General features: G+C 41.1%; 1 protein-coding gene across 50 annotated transcripts in view; it reads right to left on the bottom strand.

Annotated features, from left to right (window-relative positions):
* Positions 1–9,271: 9,271 nt before the first annotated feature.
* Positions 9,272–26,843, bottom strand: part of SETD5 (SET domain containing 5) — an 85,141-nt gene continuing 67,569 nt past the window's right edge. For 26 of the 50 annotated variants that reach the window (XM_082750199.1, XM_082750227.1, XM_082750207.1 and 23 more), the window contains 7 exons: positions 22,229–22,473; positions 19,201–19,257; positions 16,854–17,324; positions 13,950–14,248; positions 12,950–13,083; positions 12,358–12,446; positions 9,272–11,971 (listed from right to left, as the gene is read on the bottom strand). In XM_082750199.1, coding sequence (XP_082606325.1) covers positions 11,363–11,971; positions 12,358–12,446; positions 12,950–13,083; positions 13,950–14,248; positions 16,854–17,324; positions 19,201–19,257; positions 22,229–22,473 — 1,904 coding nt within the window. In that variant the 3' untranslated portion in view covers positions 9,272–11,362. The remainder of the gene's footprint in view (positions 11,972–12,357; positions 12,447–12,949; positions 13,084–13,949; positions 14,249–16,853; positions 17,325–19,200; positions 19,258–22,228; positions 22,474–26,843) is intronic. The other 24 variants (XM_082750186.1, XM_082750193.1, XM_082750215.1 and 21 more) reach the window with 1 other exon arrangement.

Genomic DNA, 26,843 nt, shown 5'->3' with positions numbered 1-26,843 from the left:
TTCTGGACTGGTACTGCTAGGTTCTAGAAATACAGGAATAAATCAGACATAGGCCTTGGGCTCAGATGATCACAGGCTGGTTAGCAGCAGGGTTGTTTGCCTTTTGTTTGGAGTGGATAGGTAGGATTCTGGTTTTTGTTTTGTTAAACATGTTGCAGCATAAAACAAATGTACAGGTAGGTGAAATATTAGAAAATACCATACTAGACATTACCATAGGGACAGACCCCTGCTAGTCACCCCAGAAGCCTTTCACTTACAAACACTATCCTCTTCCTTCTCTCCTGAAGAGCAACCACTACTTTGACTTTTTTTTTTTTTTAAGATTTTATTTATTTTTTTGACAGACAGAGATCACAAATAGGCAGAGAGGCAGGTAGAGAGAGGAGGGGAAGCAGGCTCCCTGATGAGCAGAAAGCCTGATGCGGGGCTCGATCCCAGGACCCTGAGATCACAACCTGAGCTGAAGGCAGAGGCTTAACCTACTGAGCCACCAAGGCGCCCCTACCAAAGTAGGGGTAATCAGTTCCCAACTTTTATCTATCTCTATCTATCTCTATATACATAGATATAGATATCTATAATATATTTTTAAGTATTTATTTGACAGAGAGAGGGAGTACAAGCAGGCAGAGGGGCAGGCAAAGGGAGTGAGTGAAGCAGGCTCCCCCCGGAGCAGGGAGCGTGATGTGGGGCTTGATCCCAGGACTCCAGGATCATGACCTGTACTCAAGGCAGATGCCCAATGATTGAGCCACCCAGGTGTCCCTCCAATATTTTTGAAAAAATCCATGTAGGGACACCTGCGAGGCTCAGTCAGTTAAGTGTTTGCCTTCGGCTTCATTCATGATCCCAGAGTCCTGCGATTGAGTCCCATGTTGGGGGTCCTTGATCAGCAGGCAGCCTGCTTCTCCCTTTGTTTGATGCTCTCTCTGCTTGTACTCTCTCTTTCTCTCTCTCTGACAAATAAGTAATCTTTAAAAAAAGAAAAAAATCCACGTAGAAGCGAACTTGCAAAGCTCAAACTCATGTTGTTCAACTGTCAACTACATTGTAAAATTATCACAGTTGTCTAGTCAACTTCCATCACGTTAGTTTTTTTTTTGTGTGTGTGTGTGTGTGTGATGAGGACATTAAAGATCTCCTTCAGCAACTTGTGAATATACACTACACTATTAACTCTAGTCACCATGCTGTACATTACATCCCTAGGGCATGTTTTTTTCCCAACTGCAAATGTAACCTTTTGATAACTTCCACCCATTTTACCTCTCCCTGATCCTTTGCAACCATCAATCTATTCCCTATATCCATGAGTTCCCATTTTTGTAAAAAAAGATTCCACATGTGAGATTATATGGTATTTGTCTTTCTCTGATTTATTTGATGTAACACAATGCCCTCAAGGTCCATCCATACTGCCACAAATAGCAAAATTTCATTCCTTGTTTATGGCTGAATAGTATTTCATTGTGTGTGTACACATACACACACACACTCACACACTTTCTTTATCCATCTGTCCGTCCGTCTATCCATCCATGAATGGAGACTTATGTTGCTTTCACATCTTGGCTACTATAAATAATGCTATGAATACTTGCTGCACACATCTCTAAGTTAATATTTTCATTTCCTTTAGATAAATAACCAGAAGTGGAATGGTGGATGATATAGTTCCATTTTTAATTTTTTGAGGGTTCTCCATATTGTTTCCCACAGTGGCTGCACCAATTTACATTTCTACCAACAGAGAATAAAGGTTCCCTTTTGTCCATATCCTCACCAACACTGGTAATTTGTTTTCTTTTAAATAGCTATTCTAACAGGTGTGAGATGGTATCTCATTACAGTTTTGATTTGCACTTACCCAGTGATTAGTGATGCTGAGCAACTTTTCACATACCAGTTGGCCAAATGTTTCTCTTTGGGAAGATGTCTATTCAGATCCTCTGCCCATTTTTAAATTGGATTGTTTGAGTCAGTAAGTTGTAGGAGTTCTTTATATATTTTGGATATTAACCCCTTATCAGATATATGATTTGCACAATACATTTCCTCCTATTCTGTAGGTTGCCTTTTCATTTTGTTGATACTTTCCTTTGCTGTGCCAACTTTTTTGTTTGATGGTCTCACTTGTTTGTTTTTACTTTTGTTGTCTTTGGGGTCAAATCCAAGACTTGTCAAGGAGCTCACTTCCATGTTTTCTTCTAGTTTCAGGGTTTGAGGTCTTATATTCAAGTCTTTAACCCATTTTTGAGTTAATTTTTGTGTATGGTATAAGATAGAGGTCCAATCTTATTCTTCTGCAGTTTTCCCAATAGTGTCTTTTCCCCATTGTTTATTTTTGGCTCCTTTGTTGTAAATTAATTGACCATATATGTTTGGATTTCTTCTTGGGCTCCCTATTTTGTTCTACTGACCTATGCAACTGTTTTACTATAGTTTTGTAGTATAGTTTGAAATCAGAAAACATTATGTGTCAGCTTTGTTCTTTCTCAAGATTGCTTTGGCTATTCAGGCTCTTTGTAGCTCTGTACAAATTTTAGGATTATTCATTTTTGTGAAAAATGCCATCAGAATTTTGACAAAGAGAATACTCAATTTGTAGATGGCTTTAGGTTTTTTCTTTAGGTTTTTAAGAGTTCTTTGTATATTTTGGATAACAGTCCTGTATCAGATGTGTCTTTTGCAAATATTTTCTTCCAGTCTAGTTTGTCTTCCTATTCTCTTGACAATGTCTTTTGCAGAGCAAAAGTTAATTTTAATCAAGCCCAGGTTACCAAGTATTTCTTTCATGGATGGAGGCTTTGGGGTTTTATCTAAAAAGCCATTTTGCCAAACCCAATGTTTTCTAGATTTGCTCCTAGTTGTTTAGTAGTTTTCATTTTGCATTTAGGTTGTGATCCATTTTCAGTTAGTTCTTGTGAAGGGAGTAAGGATTACGTCCAGGTTACTTTGCATGTGGATGTCCAGTTGTTCCAACACTATTTGTTGAAAAGACTATCTTTTTCTTCACTGTATTGCTTTTGCTCATTTGTCAAATATCAGTGACTATATTACTTTAGGTCTACTGGGCATTCCAGTCTGTTCCATCAATCTGTGTGCGTATTCTTATTCCAATGCCACAGTCTTCATTACTATAGCTTTATTAAGTCTTTAAGTCAGGCAGTGTTAATCCTCTGACTTGTCCCTTTGATATTCTGTTGGCTATTCCGGGTTTTTTGCCTGCCCGTTTGTTGATATTCACAAAATAACTTGCCGAGATTCTGATTGGTGTTCTGAATCCATAGATCAGTTAAGAAACATCCTGATATGAACCCTTTCTCTCCAGGACCATGGGATATCTCTAGTTTTCCTTTGATTTCTTTCATCAGTTTTGTAGTTCTCTCTATATACCTATAGGTATATAGTTATACCTATTTCATTTTTATTGGTGCTAATATAAACGTTGTATTTTAACTTTAATTGGAATTGTTAGTGGTACAGTAATGCAACTGATATTTGTATATCAATATTGTATTCTGCAACCTTCTTATAAATGCTTATTAGTCTAAGTTTTTTGTGTTGTTTCTTCCAGATTTTCTAGTCATATCATCTGTGAACAGAATTTTACTTCTTCCTTCACAATCTCTGTACTTCTTATTTCCCTTTCTTCTCCTATTGCATTATCTAGGACTTCAGTACAATGTTCTAGAAGAGTGGACATCCTCCTTTCCTTACCTTAATCCTGATTTTTAAAAAATTTCTGTCCCCCCTTCTGAATTTTAATGGGAAAGCTTTTAGTTTCTCACCACTAGGTACGTTAGGTGTAGGATTCTTTTTTTTTTTTTTTCTTTTTTTTTTTTTTTAAAGATTTTATTTATTTATTTGACAGAGAGAGATCACAAGTAGGCAGAGAGGCAGGCAGAGAGAGAGAGAGAGGAGGAAGCAGGCTCCCCGCTGAGCGGAGAGCCCGATGCGGGACTCGATCCCAGGACCCTGAGATCATGACCCGAGCCGAAGGCAGCGGCTTAACCCACTGAGCCACTCAGGCGCCCCGGTGTAGGATTCTTGTAGCTGTTCTTCACCAAGCGGATGAAGTTCTCTTCTATTTCTGGTTTTTGAAGGTATTTCACTTAGAATGTTTATGTACATGTTTTTAGCATGCTCTTACTGTGTGTGGCAATATTATTCTCCTCCTTACTTTCTTATAACTGGGATTTGACGTTGAACCTTTTTGTTACTCATATTGACTAAGTTTTTTTGGACTTTCAGAGGAGAAGCATGACTTGGGTCTTTCTAGTTTGAAGGTTCTACAGTACTGGGGCGCCTGGGTGGCTCAATGGGTTGGGCCTCTGCCTTCGGCTCAGGTCATGATCTCAGTGTCCTGGGATCGAGCCCCACATCGGGCTCTCTGCTCAGCAGGGAGCCTGCCTCCCCCTCTCTCTCTGCTGGGCTCTCTGCCTACTTGTGATCTCTGTCAAATAAATAAATAAAATCTTTAAAAAAAAAAGGTTCTACAGTACTATTTTTATTTTTTATTTTTATTTTTTATTTTTTAAAGATTTTATTTATTTATTTGACAGAGAGAAATCACAAGTAGGCAGAGAGGCAGGCAGAGAGAGAGAGAGGAGGAAGCAGGCTCCCTGCTGAGCAGAGAGCCCGATGCGGGACTCGATCCCAGGACCCTGAGATCATGACCTGAGCCGAAGGCAGCCGCTTAACCACTGAGCCACCCAGGCGCCCTACAGTACTATTTTTAAAGTAACTGTTAATATGAGGACTGTGCAAACAAGAGCTGTTTATTTTTTAAGGTTATTTAAAAAATCTTATTTGTCAGAGAGAGAGCCAGTGAGCAAGCACAAGCAGGGCAAGCAGAAGGCAGAGGGAGCAGCAGGTTCCCCGCTGAGCAGGGAGTCTGATGCAGGACTCAATTCCAGGACCCTGGGATCATGACCTGAGCTGAAGGCAGACACTTAACCAACAGAGCCACCCAGGCTCCCAAGAGCTGTTTAAATTTATCACCAGATATACTTAGAACTTTACGACCAATTGTTTCTTTCAGAAGTTAACAGTTCAAAGGAAGTTATTTAATAACCATTATATTTTTCCTAGGAGAAGAAATACATCCTGGATTTAGTGGGACAATACTAGTTTCACTCTTATTCCAAAACTTCATTTAATGTGGTACCCCTACTCCCATCTTTTTTAAAAGATTTTATTTATTTATTTGACAGAGATCACAAGTAGGCAGAGAGGCAGGCAGAGAGAGGACGAAGCCGGCTCCATGCTGAGCAGAGAGCCCGATGCGGGGCTCGATCCCAGGACCCAGGGATCACGACCCAAGCCGAAGACAGAGGCTTAAACCACTGAGCCACCCAGGCACACCTCTATATCTCTATTTTGATTATCCCACTCAATTTTAATTGTATAGTGTGCCTTTTCAGCAGGCATATTTGTCCTGGGTACTCTCTTGGTAAGAGTCTTCTGAACTGACTGCTGTGGTCCCTTCAGACCCAAGCAAGCATCCTCTGCACAACAGTTTTTGGCTGTTGTTCTCAAACTGGCATGCTCAGTTCCAAGTGAGTACTTGTTTTAGAGTTCGGAGATCGATCTGATGCTCCATTGCTTCCTCTCAAACAGAAGGGGATACCATGCAGGTATTGTGGCTATGGCAGCTTGTTTCTACCCACCTTTTGCTTTAGGGCTCACAGGGCTATCTAATTTTTTTGGTAAAGTTACCCTAGATTTTTTTGTTTTTTGTTTTCTAAAATAAGCTCTCTGCTCAGTGTAGGGCTTGACCTCATGACCCCAAGATCAAGAGTCGCATGCTCCATTGACTGAGGCAGCCAATGCTTTTAAGTTGCCCAAGGTTTTGTTTTCATGGCTGCTCTGTGTGGTCTTATGGGGGAATTTGATAAATACTCATTACTATTATTTCAGAATCTCTGCCAGGTTAAGGTTTTTTTTTTTTTTTTTTTTTTTTAAGATTTTATTTATTTGACAGAGATCACAAGCAGGCAGAGAGGCAGGCAGAAAGAGAGGGGGAGGCAGGCTTCCTGCAAGCAGGGAGCCTGATGTGGGTCTCTATCCCAGGACCCTGGGATCATGACCTGAGCCGAAGGCAGAAGCTTTAACCCACTGAGCCACCCAGGTGCCCCTGCCAGGTTAAGTTTTGAATGTAGGAGCAGGTAAAAGTTATAGGGGGCACAATCTCCTCCAGTAACTGCTTTTCTCCAAGTTGTTCTCTTATCAATCTTTAGCACAGTGTATTACGAACTTTGGCTAACTCCTTTCTCTCTCTGAGCCTCGTCGTAGATTATGGAGGCTGATTCAGCTCTGACTGACAAATTGATAATCAGGGTAGTTTCAAGGCAAATGTCCTACTCCATTTGGACAATTGTGCATTTTATTTACTTCAGGGTGATCTCTGTTATTAAACAGAAACCTGCACCATCAAACTGATGCCAAAAGGCCAGACTGCTGTTTTATTTATTTATTTATTTTTAAAGATTTTATTTATTTATTTGACAGAGAACACAAGTAGGCAGAGAGGCAGGCAGAGAGAGAGGAGGAAGCAGGCTCCCTGCTGAGCAGAGAGTCCGATGTGGGACTCGATCCCAGGACCCTGAGATCATGACCTGAGCCGAAGGCAGCGGCTTAACCCACTGAGCCACCCAGGTGCCCCAGACTGCTGTTTTAAAGAAATGGTGTGATATACTTGTTCAGCTAGTTAAATGATTAGTTCTAGTCAGTTTCACAGACTCTCTAGTTGTCTCCATTTGTTTCCTGGGAAAACTGCAAAATTTCCATGGCTGTTCACTTCATTCTGCCATTCAGAAGAGAGAAATCTTGGACAAGTTGTATCCTCCGAAATTCATTAAAAAAAAAAAGAAAAAAATCCCTGTAAAATGGGAATGATGCCTGCCTTTAACATGGTTAAGCATGAATGAGATAGAACGACATGAATAGAAGAGCCTGGTAAACGGTAAATACCATTTCAGTTGTGTTCTTTAGTACTGTTTGCCTTCCTCTATTTCTACCATATCAAAAGTGCAGCACCCAGCAATATAAAGTACCTGATAACATAGGTAGTTTGCTGTTTTACTCACCTTCATATTCCTTGTACCTTACACGTAGCCTGGCCCATAGTAGGTGTTTAGTAAGTAAGTAAGGAATAGAATGTTCAATTCTGGCAAAAATCAGATGGGCTTATTCATTATCAGAAGCTCTTCAGTACAGCTGAAACACCACACTAGGTCTCAAATTCTCATCTTTAATGTGTCTTTAAAAAGCACCTGGCTTGCTTTTATCCAGGATTGAGACTAAATAAGGCACTATATACGAAAATGCTTTTTAACATGGACCAGGCACCTACTGACTCTAGGCAGAAAACAACTGTGGCTGGTAGAAAGTTATCTAGGTATTCCAGTGGGCATTTCTATCAGAAAGAGTTTTCTTAAGAAAAAAAAAATTCTTTTTTTAAGGACAGATTTATTTGGTTTTAAGATTGTGAGAGCAAGAGAGAAAGAGAGAGAGAGAGAGAACACGAGAGATGAAGGAAGGCAGAGTGGGAGGGAGAAGTAGGCTCTCCACGAAGCAAGGAGCCCGATGTGGGCTCAAACCCAAGACCCTGGGATCATGACCTGCTAAAGGCAGATGCTTAACTGACTGAGCCACCCAGACACCCCAGAAAAAAATAATTTTTGTTATGTCTCCAACTAGTTACTTTCTAAGCTCCTTAAAGAAATGGATAGCATCTTTTCCATCTTTGAATCCCTCCTGCTTATTAGCAAAATGCTGTCAGTCTATCATAGCCCTCAGTAAATATTTGTCCAACAAATGTTAGAGCAAAGTACTGCCACACCAATCCATCAGCAAGCACTGATGTTTACTTGCAAAATGTATCCTGATTCCAACTATTTCACCTTACCCCCATTTATTATCATCTTAGCAGAAGCTGCCATTATATTGCCCCCATGTGAATAACTACTATAGCTTTCCAACTGGATTCCTGGCTTCTATTCATCTCTCCCAGGAGCAAAACAATCAGAGTAATTTTTAAACACTAACCAATCACAACAAACCATAAACTAGACCATGTCACTTCTGTGCCTAAAATCCTGCAGTGACTTTCCCATTATATATCTTAAAAAAGGTTTATTTGAGAGGGGGGAGCACCAGAGGGGGAGGGACAGAGGGAGATGGAGAGGCAGACTCCCCACTGAGTAAGGAGCCTAAGCAGAGGCTGGGGCTTGATTCTAGGACCTTGGAATCATGACCTGAGCCAAAGGCAGACTGAGCCACCAGGCCCCCCTCCCACTGTATTTAGAATCCACATTCTTTAAACTAAACCCACAAGGCTCTGTGTATCAGGAACCAGCAAACTACAGCCTGCAGGCCAAATCTGACTTGCCACGTGTTTCTGTGAATATAGTTTAATTGGAGCATAGGCAAGTATGGCCTGTGGCTGTTTCTGCATTGCAAGACAGAGCTGAGTAGTTTTGACAGAGACCGTATGGCTTGCAAAGCCTAAATATTTACTATCTGGCCCTTTACGTAAAACACTTTTGCTGACTCCCACTCTAAATGATCTGACCTCCTATCTTCCTAGGTATTTGCTACTCCCTATTCCTGTCCTGGTCATTCACTGTATCAAGTCTATTCCTCCTCAGAGGCTTTTGCATCTGCTCTTCTAATTCTCTAGGAATGATCTTTATTCATATTGACACATAACTGCCTCCTTATTGTTGGGGTCTCTGCTTAGATGTTAAGTCCTCAGAAACCTGTTCTGATCAACCAATCTAGAGTGGCCCCTCAACCTCCTTAGTTACGTATCTGCTATGAAACAATAGCACGGTAATGACTATTTGAAATTATTGACTGGTTTAGTTCTCACCCCACTCTAGAATATAAGCTCCATCAAACCTTATTTGCATATCCCCATATTCAAATTTTAATAAGCATAAACCCATCACCAAAAACAAATGCCTGATAGTTTTTGAGTGGGAAAGAAGAGGGCCAATAAATAGCTGCCGAATGAATAAGGCCAAGGTCAGGAACTCCAGTCCAGTTTAAATCAGTCTATAACGTTCAGTTTCACTGTTGCTGAATGGTCTTGATACTGGCCTGACTTGAATCATAAAAGGCTGAAGGAAGATCAGTACATATTCCTGGTCCATTATGTGCAAAAACAACTCCATCGAGAGCATATGCCTCTTCAGGTAAGGGTAGAAGTAGGAAAACCAAGCAAGGCAAGGTCAGAGAATTTGACAAAGAAGTTCTCAACTTTATGATTATTATGGTTAAGAATTTTATTATCAAAATTATTACATCTCTTGTGAAAGTTCAAATGTTACAGCAAGGTGTAAACACTCCACTTGAGAAAGAAGTGATACTTCTTCCCTTCCAAGAGTTCCCCCCACCCCCCCGCCCCCACCCCCCCCAGAGGTCTGGTCTTGACAGCACCCTGCCCACACAGAGTGGCTGGGGTCTCTGCACGTGCCAGGCAGGGTGAGGGCCGCCTGCCCGCTGGCCTCTCCCCTTAGCTAAAACCAAGGGGAGAATGCAAACCCCAGCCCAAATGGAGAGACATTTACATACGTTTTATATAATATACAAAGAAACCAGCATCCCAGGCAACATGATTTCCACTCCCAACGCTCTCCCAGACTGATGGGTTTGTGGGGGAAACAACAAAAAGAAAAGTATTCTGCTGAGGTTTCAGCATTAAAAAAAAAAAAAAAAAAAAAAAATCTCCCCTCATTTGAGCAAACACCTGATTTCAATTTTGAAAAAGTGAAATTTTGTAACAGTCACACACAAAGAGAGAAGGCTGTGCATATGATAGTTATAGGAAAGGATAGAAAAGAAGGGGGATGCAAGAGGCTGGGGACAAAAAGAAGAAAACCAATTGAAAGGAAGGAGGGAGACTCACAGTATTATCTTGTCCAAAAGAAAAGAAGTAAGGTCCACTGCAGCACCAGGGATTACACCTGTCATATATTTGCTACCCCTACCATGGTTATAACTGAATACAAAATTAGATAAATAAAAACACGCCGGATATTACAGTAAACAAGTGAAAGAAAATAAGCTGGCAACCGTATGGAATTTTTAAAAAGATTGTGTACCCCACCTGGGCGGGCTCCAGGGCTCCCACAGGGGCGTACAACAGGCACGATGCACTGATGGGGAGAAGCCAGTCTGCCCGTGTCTCTCATCCAGAACAGTGTTAGGTGTGTGGGTGGCTTTGTAACCCTCTCACCTGGGCCATTCTCAAGTCAGCATCCCCCAAAGAAATGTGGGACATGCCCACACACAATCACAGTCCTGTCGGTGCCACTCCACAAACGTATCTTTCCACTCTTACCCTGCAGTCACAAGTGCGTGCTCCCTAATCATGGAGGTGGTCCTATTCACGGGATCGTCAACTCCTGATTAACTGGGAGTAGAAAAAATAAAATTCAAAGAATTCCCAAAACATTTGGGATCCTTACTAATCAAATTTATTGCCAACAGCTGATAAGTAGCAATGCAATTGGCCCATCTCACTTATTTCTCTTTTTTTTGCTTACTTCCTTTCTGGGTTACTGAGCTGTGAGACAGCTTGGGGAGGGGTGGGGGATGGGAACAGCTGGAACTCAGACAATCTACTATGATCATCTGCTCCTGAATCATCAGAAGTTGATGAAGAGCTTTTCTTCAGAGAGCCAGGCACCCCTCAGCCAGAGCACATTCCAAGTTTTGCTATCCCTGCCTATTTCTTGGTGATTTTAAGACAAAGGTAGGGAGAATTCTTGATGGACACATCTTGGCCAGATACCTGCTTTTGGAATGGTTATCACAGGGCAAACATTTCCATACCTACCTTTCTTCTTAAGTGCATAAAAATTCTAATACTACTCAGATGGCTTGGGGCTTTGAGATTGGCTCTTTATGCTTTTTTCCTCTGAAAAGAAAACTTCTTTTTTGGGGGGAGGGTGTGTGTGTGTTTGTGTGTGTGTGTGTGTGTGTGTGTAAAAAGATGTCTCCACTGCACAAGTGACTACAGGCTACAGGCAAGGACGGGAGACAGAGGCTTCAACAAGACTCATTGCACTTAGAACCGTTACTAACCGGAACACCATTTGCTTGTCAACAATGTACCCTTAACAGCAGGGAGAAACTTCTTTATAGTCTCTGCTTCAGACAAGATTTACATCTTTCTCCAAGGCCAGAGCCAGTCGCGACCACAAGTCTCGTTTCTTGTCGACCAGACCCAGTCCTCTGGCACCTTTGTACCCTCTTCCCCAGCAATATGCTCGGCCTAGGTTCCAGAGGCAGCTGGAAGGAAGCAGCTATGGGCTCATTCAGTTCTGTTTGCCCAAATCCAGAAGCCCTAGGAAAGTCCTGTCTGAGTCTTGACTCCTGACCCTTGCAGCGGCTGGAGTCGGTACTGGTGCACACCCCCACTCCCACGGTGTGGGTAGTGCTGTGAATTGGAAACCGCAGATACCCTGGAGGCCTGGTAGGCAGCGGACTGCCCAGCACTGGGCAGACTGATAGTCCGTAAGTCTGATGGCAATGACGATCTAGAGTTCTGAGGGAAGGAGGTGGAACTCAGAGTTCCTGTGCTGGACTGGGAGACCGAGTCTGAGGTCGGCGAGTCTGAGGGGCCCTGTGGGGTAGGGCTAGCAGCACTAGAAGGGCAGCTCCTCCTTGGAAGATTGCTGCCAGTGCTGTTTCCAGAATGTGGCTGGCTGCTATAATACCCTGGTGTCCCCGTAAATGGGGCCAACGAGTCTGTGGATACAGGGTGGGCAGGGCTGGAATAGGACGCAGAAGAGAGGGAAGATTCTGAAGAACCGTGAGAGGGGGGATTTCCAGGTCTCAGTGCAGTAGTTCGATAACTGTATCCTGGAGATTGGGTGGGATGTCCTCTAAAGGGGGAGGAACTCTGTTGAAGGAGGCTTTGTGATTCTGTCCGTGGACTATCACACTGCAGGAGCTAGAAAGAGTCAGGAGGAAAAGCATAAGGAGGTGAAAAAGTCCCTATTTAAGCCATTCAGGCTTGTGAATATTTAAAACACCCTACTTTTTCTTCTTCTCCTTCTTCTCCTTCTTCTTCTCCTCCTCCTTCTTCACCTTCTTCATCTTCTTAACCATTTGTTCTTTTTAGGATACCAAAGACAGTAAAATGGCTGTCTCTGATCATTTTATTTATTTTTCTGGCATGATTTATTACCTGAAGGTGAGCAGAGGATGACTTATTTCCAAGGCTGCTGAAACTATATGCAAAGACGGCATCTCAACTGCAAAGGATGGCCAGGATCACAAAATATTGGAACCCAGAATATACTCCTATGCCCAGAGATGAGCAATTTCTCGTCTCACCTGGTAGCTGTATCTGGAAGGGCTGTAAACGGCTGCTCCTTTTGAGAGTGCTGAGCTCAGTGTCTCTGGGCCTTCTCCATCTGCAGGGTCTGGAAGATAATAGAAAATCAATTTGGCTTTCTAGAATTAAGTGAGAAATAGCCATTGTTTATTCAAATTGCCAATGGTATCACCAATCCATGCTTTCTTTTTAACAAATCAAGTGAATGCAGCATGCCAGAGGGGCAAAAGGAGTGGTTAATTATGGGTGATGTTTTAAATGCCTGGTCTGATTCCTGTCTCCTTCTTTCTCTTCATCCTTCATCAAAACGGATTTCTTTGCAGAGAAGAAAGGTATCTCTTGGGAAAAAACAGAGGGAAGGGGGGTTGGGGGGGCGGGACAGAGAGAGAAAGACAACACTAGATGGATGCAAGATCTTAAGAATGCTGGAGCCCAGAACAATGGAAGCAAGACTGACCTGCAACCTTCTTTCCAGTGGAGCCTCAATGCATAAGAAACTGACTCACTTCAGTCCAGCATTTAGTGAGCATTGTGTAGAGCCTGGCTCGTGTGTCCCTAAACCTGGCTGGCAGCAGAAGGCCATGGGCTCACCTGAGTCTTTCTCTGTGATGTTACTCTCCCAAGTGGGAGAAGGCTCTCCTTTTTGGGCCACCCTCACACTGCTTCGGAGGACCTTGGGGATGCTCCCTCCTTCTCGGAGTCGTTCTACTGATGTGGGAACCATCCTGTAAAGGGAACAGAGTGCAAGTTTATGTCACAGGACTTCAGAGTCAAGAGTCTGGAACAAATGAAGCTCTCACAAAGGCTGTATAATACATTCTCTTACGACATCCTCTTCAGGACTAGTTTAAAACAGGAATTTCTTTCTCTGCCTTAAATTACAGAAAAAAGGAATTTAAAGATGTCTACATTTGACCTCTATTGTGAAATGCGAAATTTTTCTCTTCTGTGAAGTCATGTGCCTGACACATAGTAGTAATTTAATAAATGCTCTATAGATTAATAAACATTACTCATTTGAGTCAGGTCTTTTCTTTCCCAAACTTCATTGCTTCAGTTCAAGATCCCTGAACAGCCTCATTCTCTACATCTCCCATTTGATGCTCAATACCCACTACTATTTATTATTTATTTACTTACAGTGGTATTTATCTATGTGGTCTCCCCTAAACTAGACAAGACCTTTCAGAATATGTCTTATCTTTCTGTACATGCTATCTGTGTGCAACTGAATCTTCTGTTGTAATTTAAGTGGCACTGAGCTGAACTCCTGACTTACCTTTCATTTGAAATGAATATATAGAGGAGGCAGTGTTAGTGCCCAGCAAATAAAATAGCTCCTCTGTGTCCACAACTAATAGCATCCAAAGTGTTGTTCTGCAGGTTCAGTGGCAATTCTTTGCTTCTGTAAAGCTGAGGGGGTAGGGGAGGGGTCATGGCTGATGCTATTAAATTAGCTGCACAGCATAGATGGCACTGCTGCTGCCTTTTTCAGTAAGTATTCCACTATATTTTAGGTAAAATTGGGAATGATTCTAGATGTATGCTTCCCTCTTGAATTTAATTATTTCAGCATCAAACATAAACTTACCACCTACTGCTGATATTCTCTTGAGGTCTGCAGTGAGATGAAGTGCCTCTGGAATCTGATGGGCTTACCGCCTCCATATGGGACATAGAGGAATGAGATGGGGAGAATTTTTTGTGAGGGGAAGACGGGGTTCGGGTTGAGGATCCCTGCACACCATGGGCACCAGTGTCAGAAAGTGAGTTACTGCTGCCTTGCCCAGCTCCTGCAGACTTGCTTTTGCTCTGTGCAGAGTCACCTCCCCCACCAGCAGAATTCTCCTTGGCTTCTTGTTTCCGTTTGCGGTACTCCAGCAGGGAGACCTGGGAGGGAAACAAGAAACAGAACTCTAGCCAGACATCGTCAGGGGATCACTAGCAATAGGGAAAGAAGATGGAACCCTCATAAACCACTAGCCTGCCATGCAAACAAAGCGGGCACCAACAATAGCAACCCTTCCTTCAGATGTGAGAGAACTGAGCACGCTACATACTTAAATCGGTCAGAAACTGGTAAGGAGATGAAAATACCCAGGAGATGACATTTTTGAAGAACAGTGTTCACCAGCAGACCTCAACCTTTTTCATGCCTTCAAATAATTGAGATCGCCGTGACCCAGTAACAGAAGCGTGCTATCAGCTATTTGCTACAATGGTAACACCTATAAGGGGAAAAGGGGAGCTGGGAGCTGTGTAGTTTGAAAAAGCCTCCCAGGTGATCTAAACGGCTCTTTCCCAATCCCTAAGAATCCCCATAGTAAGTTGTTTTTTGTTTTCTTTTTTTTTAAAAAGGGGGGGTGGTTAAAAACAAAAGGAAAAGCCAACAGTTCAGGGTTTTTAAACGCATTCAGTTTTTCAAGATACATGCAGGGATTTATTACTGTTTGTCTTACACATAGGAAACTAGTGTAGAAAGACAAAGAATGATTTGCAGTTTATATTATAGCAAGCTAGTCTGGGAAATGTACACTTGGAAACTTTTCCCCAACTCTGCCTCATTCTCTCTTAATTGCCAAAACAAGGCCTTCCTCTTTGGCCTGCCCAGCACACTTCCTCTTTGCTGTTACAACACGCTGCCCACACTGGCTGTCAACCTGTGTCTTGATTTTTCCTCCACTAAACTGTATGGTCTATGAGGGCAAAGATCAAATTTTTAAATCTTTAAAATCCAGCACAGAGCCTGATAGGCAGCAGGTGCTCAACAATTCTCCAATAGCAAATTATGATTTCAATCACTGTTGTACATAATAAATGAAACCAGAAATCCAAGAACATTTTAATTTTTGTTCCTGATGGTCAATGCTGTTCATACAATCGTCTTCTAAAACCACTGGTATCTTACTCCAAATTATCTGCCAGTGTTTCTGCCTTCTATTCAGGGCTCTCATTTTTCTGCTCAAATGTAAAATATAACCAAAATGCAAAGTACTACCATCTTCTGTATTCATTTTTCCATATACAATCTTGGAAAAAAATTCATAATAATAAATTCTGGTAATGTATTTCATTGAAATACAAATACCAAAAGTCACTAGGTTACATTTCAATGAGACTACTACAGATATCCTGCAATTGTGTGAGACTGTCACACACAGAACATGTAACATCTCTAGCCCTGCACACTAAATGGAAGTTCCCGTGGCAACCCAAAATATCCCCATGCATTTTCAAATGCTCCTAGTTGAAATCCACTGACCTAAAAAAAGCACATTTTGGGCTTTGTAATTTCTTGAACAGGCATTACTTACAAGTTAAAGTCCCAACCTGTTAGCCAGCAGTCTATGGCCTGTCCCTGTTCTACCATCTCTTTCCATACTCTCCCTACCTTTCACTCCAGCAGCATTCAACTGTTTGCACCACACTGCATCCCTGCTGCCTACTCAATGGAGTGTCACACAGCTACAAGTTCTGCTTTCCTTCCATAACATCCTTTCCCTTACTTGTTGGCAGACTGTTTCCCACTTACCATATGAGATCAGCTAAATCAGTGAGTGACCTGTCATCTCTCATTCCACCACCTCTCAAACTAGCTAGGCGCCTGTTGTTCGTTCTCAATGTACCCTCCACATATATGACTAGACTAGGTTGTGGCTAAGGTGTTCTTATTATATCTGAACAATTCCTTTGAAGTATCCACTGCCACTGTAATTACTTAATAATACAAGTATCTGCTTACCTCAGTCTCACTTGCTTTAAGTTCCAGAATTTAGGAAGCAATATATAGCATATTGGCAGTAAGACCATGAAATCTGTAATCAGACAGACCTGGGCAGTGTCCTGGCTCTTCCATTTACTAGCTATGTGACCATGGGCAAGTCACTCAACCTGCCTTAGTTTCCTCATCTGCAAAATGGGAAATTACCCATCTTACAGGATTACTGTGAGGATATAATGCATAAGAAAAAGGTTAACACATGAGAAGTGCCAAATAATACACGTAATTAGCATTCTTCTTTTCCATTTTTCTATCCTTTGATTGTATAGCAGGTGCACAGCACATACATGGCAGACATTTAAATTTTTTGAATATTTGTAACACTCATCAAGTTGTATTAAAACAGTCTTTCTTAAAAACGAAACAAAACAAAACAAAACAAAACAGCGGCACCTGGATTGCTCAGCTGGTCAAGTGTCTGCCTTCAGCCTGAGTCCCACGTCTGGCTTCCTCCTCAGTGGGGAATCTGCTTCTTCCTCTCCCTGTCCCTCCCCCTTCTCATGGTCCTCCACCCCCATCTCTCAAATAAATAAATAAAATCTTTAAAACAAAACAGTCTTGTCTTTCACTGGACATGGCAGAGATCATGTCTCATGACTTTCTTTTCCTCACATGGAGAATGGTGCTAAGCACACAGCAGTTAACTCAATAAGTATCTACTGAATTGCTTAGATACTATTCCGCAAAAGGGCCTATATAAGGTAAAACACTTACCTTTTTCCTCTGTGGTGGGTTCTGGGGGGCAGATGGGACTCCTTCACAAGCCCTTTCACCACCAGGTGACATGGATCCACGAGAGAGGTCTTTCATAAAACCATGTTCGTATCTGCTGGGAAACCCTTCTGCAGGGGAGCAATATCCCCCATCCAAATGTAAAGGCTTCCTATCCCCTACTAGGGGAGACCCTCGATACAGTCCATCTGCTCGAGGCATAGCGTTCAATGGGGAGTAGGCATACATTAGATTAAACTCTGTCCGAAATGCCTGGTCTGAGTTCCTTGCAAGAGTCTGATGTCCATCTCCACTCCTGCTTGGAAAGCCAGTCTCAGAGGGGGGCCCGACAGAGGGATGAGGAGCCAGATCAGAAGGACCCGAGTTGATCAGGGAAGGTCGGTCAGCACAGCTGTTAGTGTTGGAGTCAAGGTAGCCTACTTTTGTCAAGTCCAGGTCTTTCCGGTGACAAAGCTGAAAGAATAAAAATCAAGAGAGACATGGAGGAGGAGGCGGGGGAAGGAAAAAGTCAAAGGGCAGAAAGGAAGGGAAGTGAGAGGGGCACAGATGAAAGGTAAGAGGGATGGGGTAAGAAGGATGGGAGTACAAGAAAGAAAGCTGTTAACATCTGTAAAAGGCCCATGGAGCAAAGGTATATACAGGCCAGATTATTAAAGAATGCCAGCCTTTCACAAATTGCTTTAAAGTTTTCTGGATGAGAAGCCTGGGAAAATCAGAATTAAACAATTGGCCAAATGTGACTATTTTGCCTGCTTAGCCTTTCATCAGGTTTGCCGAGTCATCCTGAACTACATTAAGGGACTGGAAGTATAATCAGGGATTTACCTGAGCCTCATGTATGCTACAGGGGTGAGACTGGTGTTTTAACACAACAACTGGCTTCTGGTGTTATTCATTTGTATTTAATACTGATGGAAAGTGAGAGGAGGGAAAAAGGGAAAGAAAGCAGTTAAGTAGAAAGTCAAGTATTTAAGTTACTGGTTTAGTAGAGGAGAATGGTATTAGTTAAAGACATCAACCAACCAGTTCTTCACTCACTTTCACTATTAAGTATGTGTGCTTCTCATAAAACTTTCTGGTCACTCAATTCTTTACCCTCTGATGTATGTCCACATACTTTAAGACCACTAATGCCCACCACTGCAGAGCACCCAAAATGCTGAATTGTATCAAAAATAAACCGTATCTACTCTTTGGTATCATTACCTCCCAAAACCAAGATTTTCCATCACTAGGTCAACTATTACTCTTAAGAGAGAATGGTACCAAAAATCCAGATGTCACACCATGATTTCCTTACAAGAGTAGAAAACACCCAGAAAACCTTTAGTACACTAGAAGACAACCTTTATCAGATTTACATTGATTTATAAAATTCTGACTCAGAATTTTATCAACTATCACCAAGATTAGTACTACATTTTTAACTGGAAAGGGGTAGAGTTAACAGTTCATTTAATTTCTGAAAGGTTATGAAAGACTATAGCTTTCACTTCAAGAGGAAAAAGGCTCCATGTGGATTCACAGAGTTAATCATTACTAGATTTGTCCAAATATTTGAACAGTTAAAAAAACCCTAGCACTAAAATCTGAATTTAACAACTCCACAGCAGTAGGGTGCCTAAGAAAAACACTCAACTGGATATCCTAAGAGATACTACTTATATGCCACCACATCTCCACTACTATAGAAGAAAGGCCTGTGTGACAGAAGCCATGTGCTGACTTAGTTTCCTTGCATACCCAATAAAGAGATATAAAGAGAATGGAGAGAGCAGAGAGGCAGGACTCTCTTCCTAAAGAAACTGTTCAATCTATCAACCAAATCTATCAACCATCCCATTAAACAGAGCTGTCAGATTAAATCCTGAAACAAGACATAACTCACTGCCTAACTTTTCTAGAATAAAATGCTCCTTTATCAGCCCAAGATAATAAATATCAAAAGATAACTCGACCAACTTTTGATTTCAACTTTATTTAACAAACACACCTTATTTGTTACTTTCTTTGCCAAGGCTCCCACATCTTCAGCTTGCTTTAAACTTGACTTCCAGATTCTATTCTTTAAACTCTTCAGCCGCCCCCTCCCCCAAACAACAAACCCCAACACACACACCCACACACACACACCCTTTATTTTCCTCCATCTACATTGAAAGTTCTAAGTGATCCAGTCATACATGGGAAGATTTACTCAACTTACAGCGACTGACTGGTTGCTCTTCAGCCTACTGCACCCCATCCACTCAATCCCCCCAGCCCTCCCACACACTCATGCACACTCACTCTCAGCCTCCAAGTGTGATTGAGATGGTGTGATAACTACCTCGGGTGACAGGGACTCAGGCCTATTCGCAGGGGAACTCTCAGGGGAGGATATGTTCTAGAGGAGGGAAAAGCATCTTGTTATTCATCTATCCGAAGTCAAGAAGCAGAACAAAACAAACAAAAAAATCAAAGCAAGCATAGATGGTTAGCCACAAGTTTTTGTGGTGGGGGCAAGGGGAGGGAAAAAATGCACAGGGGAAATGTTTAACTGCTGAATTCATCTCAATGGACAGAACAACTGGTTAAAAATGCTTCCTTGGTGTCCTTGAAAACATTTAGGGATAAACTGTTTATAATGTTTCATGCTATAAGTAAACATCCTCAGCAGATAACAGAAAAAAATTTAGATTGGTGAAACTGTACACTGTAATTTCATTTGAAATTCTGTTCTACATCTGATGACAGTTTATTAGCCTATAGTACTTATTACTGATGGGCACCCTACCACTTATTCCTCCATAGGGAAATCTTTTCATCCCACACCTCCTTCTGAAACGTATTTCTTCATTCTCCTGTGTGGCTCAGGCTTGCCATCAGTGTTGAGGGAAAGTGCTGGGCATGCTGGGGCTGACAAGGCTAGGGAGATGGCAAGCTCTCCTGCATAACAGTTATAGGACACAGAATGCAATCCAGCTCATAGGCTAGACGGTTCACAGCAAAATCTAACTGGATCTGAACACCCCTGACTACCAATGTTCTCTGATATGAAAATCCCTGTACTTTTGGGAACAGAGAGTGGGGGAAAGCAGATGGGAACATTTCAAGTCTCTGCATTTTAAACAGGCTTCCCCTTAGAGCTTTCACCTGATGCAGCACTGCCAGAGCACTCAAACAGGAACTGGCCAGTGAACTCTGATGGGAGATCTGAATGGTAAAAAGTGGACAGAAAGATGGTGGTGGTTGTGACAAGGATTCAGAGTACTAGGGGTAAAGGAAGGGGAGGGTTCCTAATGTTGGAGACCCAGGTGGCAGATCCATTCCATGGGAGGTGAAATGAGGCTGTTAATTTTATTTGGTGGGCTGGGTAGTGTGTAGATACTGGGCGAGGAAGAGAAGGGAAAGGTTATTCTGGTGGAAAGGAGAGGTTGATTAAGGTAGCCCTCTCAAAGTTGCTTTTTACTCTTTTTATTTGATGCTTCCCCCTCCCTCACGATCTTGCTCTCTTCTACTACACGTCTTCTCCGCTCTTTCTCTTAGCACTGGGGACATTTTTCACTGGGATGATTTTTTTTTTCCTTTAAAAAAGATTCTTCCCCAACCAAACTGAGCTTTACCTGTTACACCTTTTTGGTATTTCTCTGTGTCATAGTCTTGGATGGAAATAAGGCTTCCTATACTAGAATACAGGAAACAGCATGGCAGTTAAAATGGTGATAAAGATGGTCAGGATGGTGAAGTCTGTTTTATTGACAAGAAAGATTAAATTTCCTTAGTTAAATCGTGAGACTCAAATAGTGAAAACAGGCATTAGACTTTTTGAAGGGATGAATTATTTAATATAATACTTTTATTCCCAGTATTCTAACTTTATGCTTAGACTATGCATCACTAAACTGATCTTTGATTCAATAAATAAATAAATAAATAGAATGCCTTACCCTTGCACAGTGTTTCAGTTATCTAAAATACTACACGGGATTAGGAAATGCACTCAATGCTCAATTTAACGGTCTTGGAAGGTGATGTACCTTCTGATTTCTATAATTTCACCTTTTTAATTATAATAAAACCTGAAATGATAAAGTATGAAATCCTATGCTTATAATTTGCTGCCCTCCAGGGTGAACATTCTCTTACGAAATTTTACTATTAAATTCTACTTGCTAACTGAAAAATTAAGGCAATTAGACAAAGTAAAGTTAGTAAGGCCTGAATTAGGTGCTTTACTGTATGGCTAATAAGAATGTCACAGCGAATCTGATAAAGAGTAACTTCTCTATAAACCAAATGTAACCAGGAAGGTTCCCTCTGCTTCCCCACCATCCCCTTGCCAAAGAAGTTTGCTCCCAAAGAAATTAATACGGTCTCTTCACGTATAGAACATAGCTGTTTCCTGCTTTCAAGGTTGCTAGCTACCTCCTTCTGAGTTGGCCATTCAAAAGGACGGGTACTTTTAATCCCTATGCTTTCATAAGGGGTGAACAGGTAGGAAGGCATTGGTTAAAGCATTCACCTTTATCAAAGAAGACATCTAGAGAAATTACAAGCTAGGGGCAGAGCTAAGTTGTTTGGTGATCAGAACAATTTTAAGAAGAAGGCAGAGACTTTAATGAATTTCAAATCAAAGCAGCATGCAATAGATTGATTTTTTTTTATACACAAGGATTCTATTCAGTAAACCTATTGTCATCCATGAACATGAGAATGTGAATCAGAATTAACTGTTCCAACAGCTAAAATACACATTTCTAACTTAATCCAGTGAATGTAATAAATATGTCTCTTACAAATACATGTTGTTAGGCTCTAACTTTCCATTCCTAACACATTGTAACAAGAAGGGAAAGTAACCTGGAGTAGGAAAAAACCCCTCATTTGCCACAAACCATACCCCAAACTTTCTAAATCCCTATTCCCTGAGGCCACAGTAAGAATACAAAACAACAGGGAAAGATAGCTCACTCATTTAAAGGCCTAGAAAGAAAGAGAGTCAATCAGTATAATCTGAGCTGTGAAGCTGGTTTCATTAGTGGTTACTAGGCAGCTAGAGACCTATTTTAATCAAGGTATGCAGTAAAGACAAAGATGGAGATGTGACATGCTTACTACGGTTATGGAGACTGACAGACTGCATGCAAAAACAGATGAATGTCATCGATGGTAGAATTATTCCTTTTTGGGAAAGTATGGGGACTTTTGGGGAAGATGAGAGGTAACAGGTCACACCGAAGCTGGGGTTTCTCATTCTCTTGCTGAGACTGGCAGGAACATGGTCAAGAAATATTGGGAATGATATTATACTTGAAATGAGGAGGGCAAATGATAATTTTCATATTCAGCACTCCCAAAAAGCAAACCCAAATCACCTCAAACTGCAGAGGAGTATTGCAGCGACTAGCAGTAGTAAGAGACGTGATTGGTGAGAACATGAGGCTGTATCCATTTCGACACTCCTCTTCTGGGTGAGATGGGCCAGGTGTGGTCAGCGGGGGGCTCTTTGAGCCTGGATTGGGAGGGGGCGGTGTGACTGGAGAAAGAGGCCGCAGTAACTTGGTGACATTCTGCTCCATCAGATAGCGAGACTTCCATTTCTTTAATGGGCTCAACAAGTCTGTGAAATACAAAACTTGGATGAGAGACTGAAACCACAGCTTAAAGGGAGGCTCTGTAGTAAAGCCATTAATCTCTAGCCCACAATGGCTCTTAATTCCTTTCTGCCTCATCCCGATGTTATCTCCCTGCTATCAAACCAAAAGCCAAAGAACTCTCTAATTGCCAAATTTAAGTAATTCTCAAAATTCTCTACTGCCCAGAGAATCACCAGATGAATCTGATACTTCTCTTGACTGATCTCTGGAACAAATTTAATCTCTTCCAGTGGAAAATATAAACCTCTTATTTTTTACATGGAATTTCTAAAAATCTCACTGTCACTTAGTTAAAATCACTGTCTACTTAATTGCCAAGTGACCAGCTCAAGTTTCTAGAATGTTAACTCCATACTCCTTTTATCTTCTTTTATATATTTCTACCATTTTTTGGTAGAAAATTTTTTACTTTAGTGGGAAAGAGTTACAAATGATTACCTGACCTATATATCTGGCCCCTAGTTTTAGAGTGCTTCAAAGTAGGAAATAATTTTTACAAAAATTTCTCCCAACCATTTTAAAAAATGAGGCTGGTACTCTTTCTCTGATTGAAATATCCTACACTTCTTTTATTTCTTGGATCCACTTATAAAGGAAACTACTACTCTATATATTTTAATGACCACTCGGATCAAAGCACCTATATCTCACTTTCTCAGAGGAAAAAAAATCTTTTATTCATTTACAGCTAAAAGTATTTATTTACTTAATACCTACTATATGGAAACCACTAAATTAGGTATGTAAGGGAAGGTCACCCTATAGTCTATTTAAGGGGATTTACAAATTTGTGAGGAAGAGAAAAAGTATGTTTAATATATATTATTTAATATTTAAATCATTAAATATAAATAATATAAAACATGCATAATGTAAGTTTAAGAATCTCTATAGAGGATCATACTGCTGTGCATTTGTAAAAAATAATTATGCTTTGCAACTCTTTTTTTTAAATTTAATTTAATTTTTTAAAAAAGATTTTGTTTATTTTTCATTTATTTGACAGAGAGAGAGAGATCAGAAGGAGGCAGAGAGGCAGGCAGAGGGGGAGGGGGAAGCAGGCTCTCCACTGAGCAGAGAGCCCGATGCCGGCCTCGATCCCAGGACCCTGAAACCACGACCTGAGCCCTAAGGCAGAGGCCCAACCCACTGAGCCACTCAGGTGCCCCTGCTTTGCAACTTTTGATCGCAGGGTCCTGAGTTCAAGCCCCATATTGATTGTAGAGATTACTTAAAAAGAAATTCTTAAAAAAAAAATTATGCTTTTAAGTGCTTATGATATGCCAGGCACTACTCTATGTGCTTTATGTGAATTATCAGATTTAATATGAACTCTATAAATCCATTTTAAAGATGAGTAATTTGATGTGCAGAGATAAAGACTAGATAATTTAGTTTCATTTACATTCTTTTTTTTTTTTTTTAAAGATTTTACTTATTTATTTGAGAGAGAGAGACACAAAGATAGTGAGAAAGCACAAGCAGGGAGAAGAGGAAGAAGCAGGCTCCCTACTGAGCCCAACGTGGGGCTTGATCCCAGGACCCCAGAATCATGACCTGGATGAAAGGCAGACTTAAGGGCTGAGCCACCCAGGTGCCCCTTATTTACATTCCTAATCATGATGTCAAAATATATCCCCAAGGCTAAGTGGAAGGAGTGGCATTTATCCCATGCCTTCAAGGACAAGTGCTGGGAAGGAAGGCATGATCAGAATTATACTTCAGGACGATTTACTCTGGCAGTAACAGTTATGAGGCACTGAACTAGGCTAGCAGATGTGGAAATGGAGAGAAGAATAAATGCCAAAAATATAGAACATGCTTTTTCCTTTTGATATGTGAGAATTTCTTATTTTCTTAGATTAAATTATATTCGTATTTTTGTTTTCCAGAAACAGAGCTTTCTTTCTGACTTTCCTCCTTTGAAAGATGCTTGGGCATAAAAAAACAAAGATGTGATTCATGACATGTTTAGAATACTTTTTTTTTTTTTAAGATTTTATTTATTTATTTGACAGAGAGAGAGATCACAGAGAGAGAGGGGGAAGCCGGCTCCCAGCTGAGCAGAGAGCCCGATGCGGGCATTGATCCCAGGACCCTGAGATCATGACCTGAGCCGAAGGCAGAGGCTTAACCCACTGAGCCACCCAGGTGCCCTTAGAAAACTTTTTAATGTACACTTGAGAGTAAATCTTAAAAAAAACAAAAAACAAAACAAAACAAAACCCACTGCTATACTGACAGGTCCAACACTAAATACTAAAGGGAATTAGATAAGTAATAAAGCTCACTCTAGGAAAGTTAGAATGTACAGATGAACCCTACCACTTCCAAATCAACTTATAGGTCATTCACATAAAACATATTTATTGTGTTCTTATTATGGTATCATATTCAACAAAATAAATCTGATATCTGCCATGATGAAAACTTATGGGCCAGTGGTCATTTGCCTTTTTTCTAACTATAACACTATACATTCAAATTTTTTTCAAGTCTTATGTCATTTTTCTTTATACTCAAATAATCTGCAAAACTGTATAAACAAACACCCACATATTTAAACAAACACAAAACTTGAAACCATACCTATAGATTAATATACTCCTAATATCCTGGTGCATTTTCACCTAGACCTTTTTCTTGACATGGCCTTACTGACCCTTGCTTAACACAGCTTAGTAACCTACAATTTTCATTCAGGAACACATGGTAAAAAGCATCTAGCAACATCCACATGGTTAAGCATTTGCCTTGGGCTCAGGTCAAGATCCGGGGGTCAGGGAATCAAGTCCTGCATCGGGCTCCTTGCTCAGGAGAGAGCCTGCTTCTTCCTCTGCCTGTAGCACCCTCTGCTTGTGTTGTCTGACAAATAAAATCTTAAAAACAAACAAAACAAGGGGCGCCTGGGTGGTTCAGTGGGTTAAAGCCTCCGCCTTTGGCTCAGGTCATGATTCCAGGATCCTAGGATCAAGTCCCACATCGGGCTCTCTGCTCAACAGGGAGCCTGCTTCCTCTTCTCTCTCTCTGCCTCTCTGCCTATTTGTGATCTCTGTCAAATAAATAAATAAAATCTTAAAACAAAAACAAACAAAACGAAACAAAAAACCCAAAAAAGCTGGCCTATTTTCCCTTTATCTCTAAATATACTTTAACTCAAAACATACTTCAGTAGAAGGTAGTAATTCTTCAAAAATCTTTTGTAATTATAGAATTATAACTTCTCCACTGATTTGAAATATGACATTTATCCTATTAGAATCTTGCACAAACTGGGTTTAGTTTTGTACAGTTTTACTGCTGTCTAAATGGCATCAATACTGACATTCATTTTAGTAAAACTTGGGTGATTTCATTTATTCAACTGTAGCTGTCCAAAATATTTTGGCTCTTCTAGTATACTTATTCCCGCCAGTGAACTGCTGAAATCATTCACCATGCTGACAGTACTTCCCCCACCAAAGTCATTTTGATTGGTATTACATTAAACTCAGGGGTAACTGAAGAATTCTCACTCAGCATACCTTGGTAACAATCTTTCAGCTACTCATGCCTTCATTTATACCTCTTCAATAGATATGTCATATTTCTTTATTTCGTTCGTTCATTTATGAGAGAGAGCAAGCAAGTGAGAGCAGGGGAGGGGCAGAGGGACAAGCAGACTCCCTGACGAGCAGGGAGCCAGACTTGGGGCTCCATCCCAAGACCCTGAGATCTGCGTCCTGAGCCGAAGTCAGATGATTAACCAACTGAGCAACTCAGGCACCTTGATTTGTCACATTTCTAATTAGGGTTACTTGCCCATGTTCTCCAGTTTTTGTTATCTCTGTGTATTATTACGCATATTTCTGTGTTATTATCTGCACTTTTTTTTTTTTTAAATAGTTACTTGAGAGAGAGCACACATGATTGAGTGTGAGTTGAAGGAATGGTAGAGGAAGAGGGAGAGAGAATCCTCAAGCAGACTCCCTGCTGAGTGCAGAGCCTGAATGAAGGCTTGATTCCATCTGAGCTTGACTCTAGGACTCTGAGATGATGATCTGAGCTGAAATCAAGAGCTGGGTGCTTAACCGACTAAGCCACCCAGGTGCCCCTCTACATGTTATCTTATTATTATTATTTTAAAATAACATTATTATTATTATTTTTTAAGATTTTATTTATTCATTGGACAGAGAGAGTTCACAAGTAGGCAGAGAGAGAGAGAGGAGGAAACAGGCTCCCTTGCCGAGCAGAGAGCCCGATGTGGGGCTCGATCCCAGGACCCTGGGATCATGACCTGAGTTGAAGGCAGAGGCTTCAACCCACTGAGCCACCCAGGCACCCCTCTACA

The sequence above is a fragment of the Mustela nivalis genome, assembly GCF_964662115.1.
Source record: "Mustela nivalis genome assembly, contig: HAP1_SCAFFOLD_819, whole genome shotgun sequence".
In the NCBI taxonomy this organism is placed as follows: domain Eukaryota; kingdom Metazoa; phylum Chordata; class Mammalia; order Carnivora; family Mustelidae; genus Mustela; species Mustela nivalis.
This window is presented reverse-complemented; position numbering and strand designations above follow the sequence as displayed.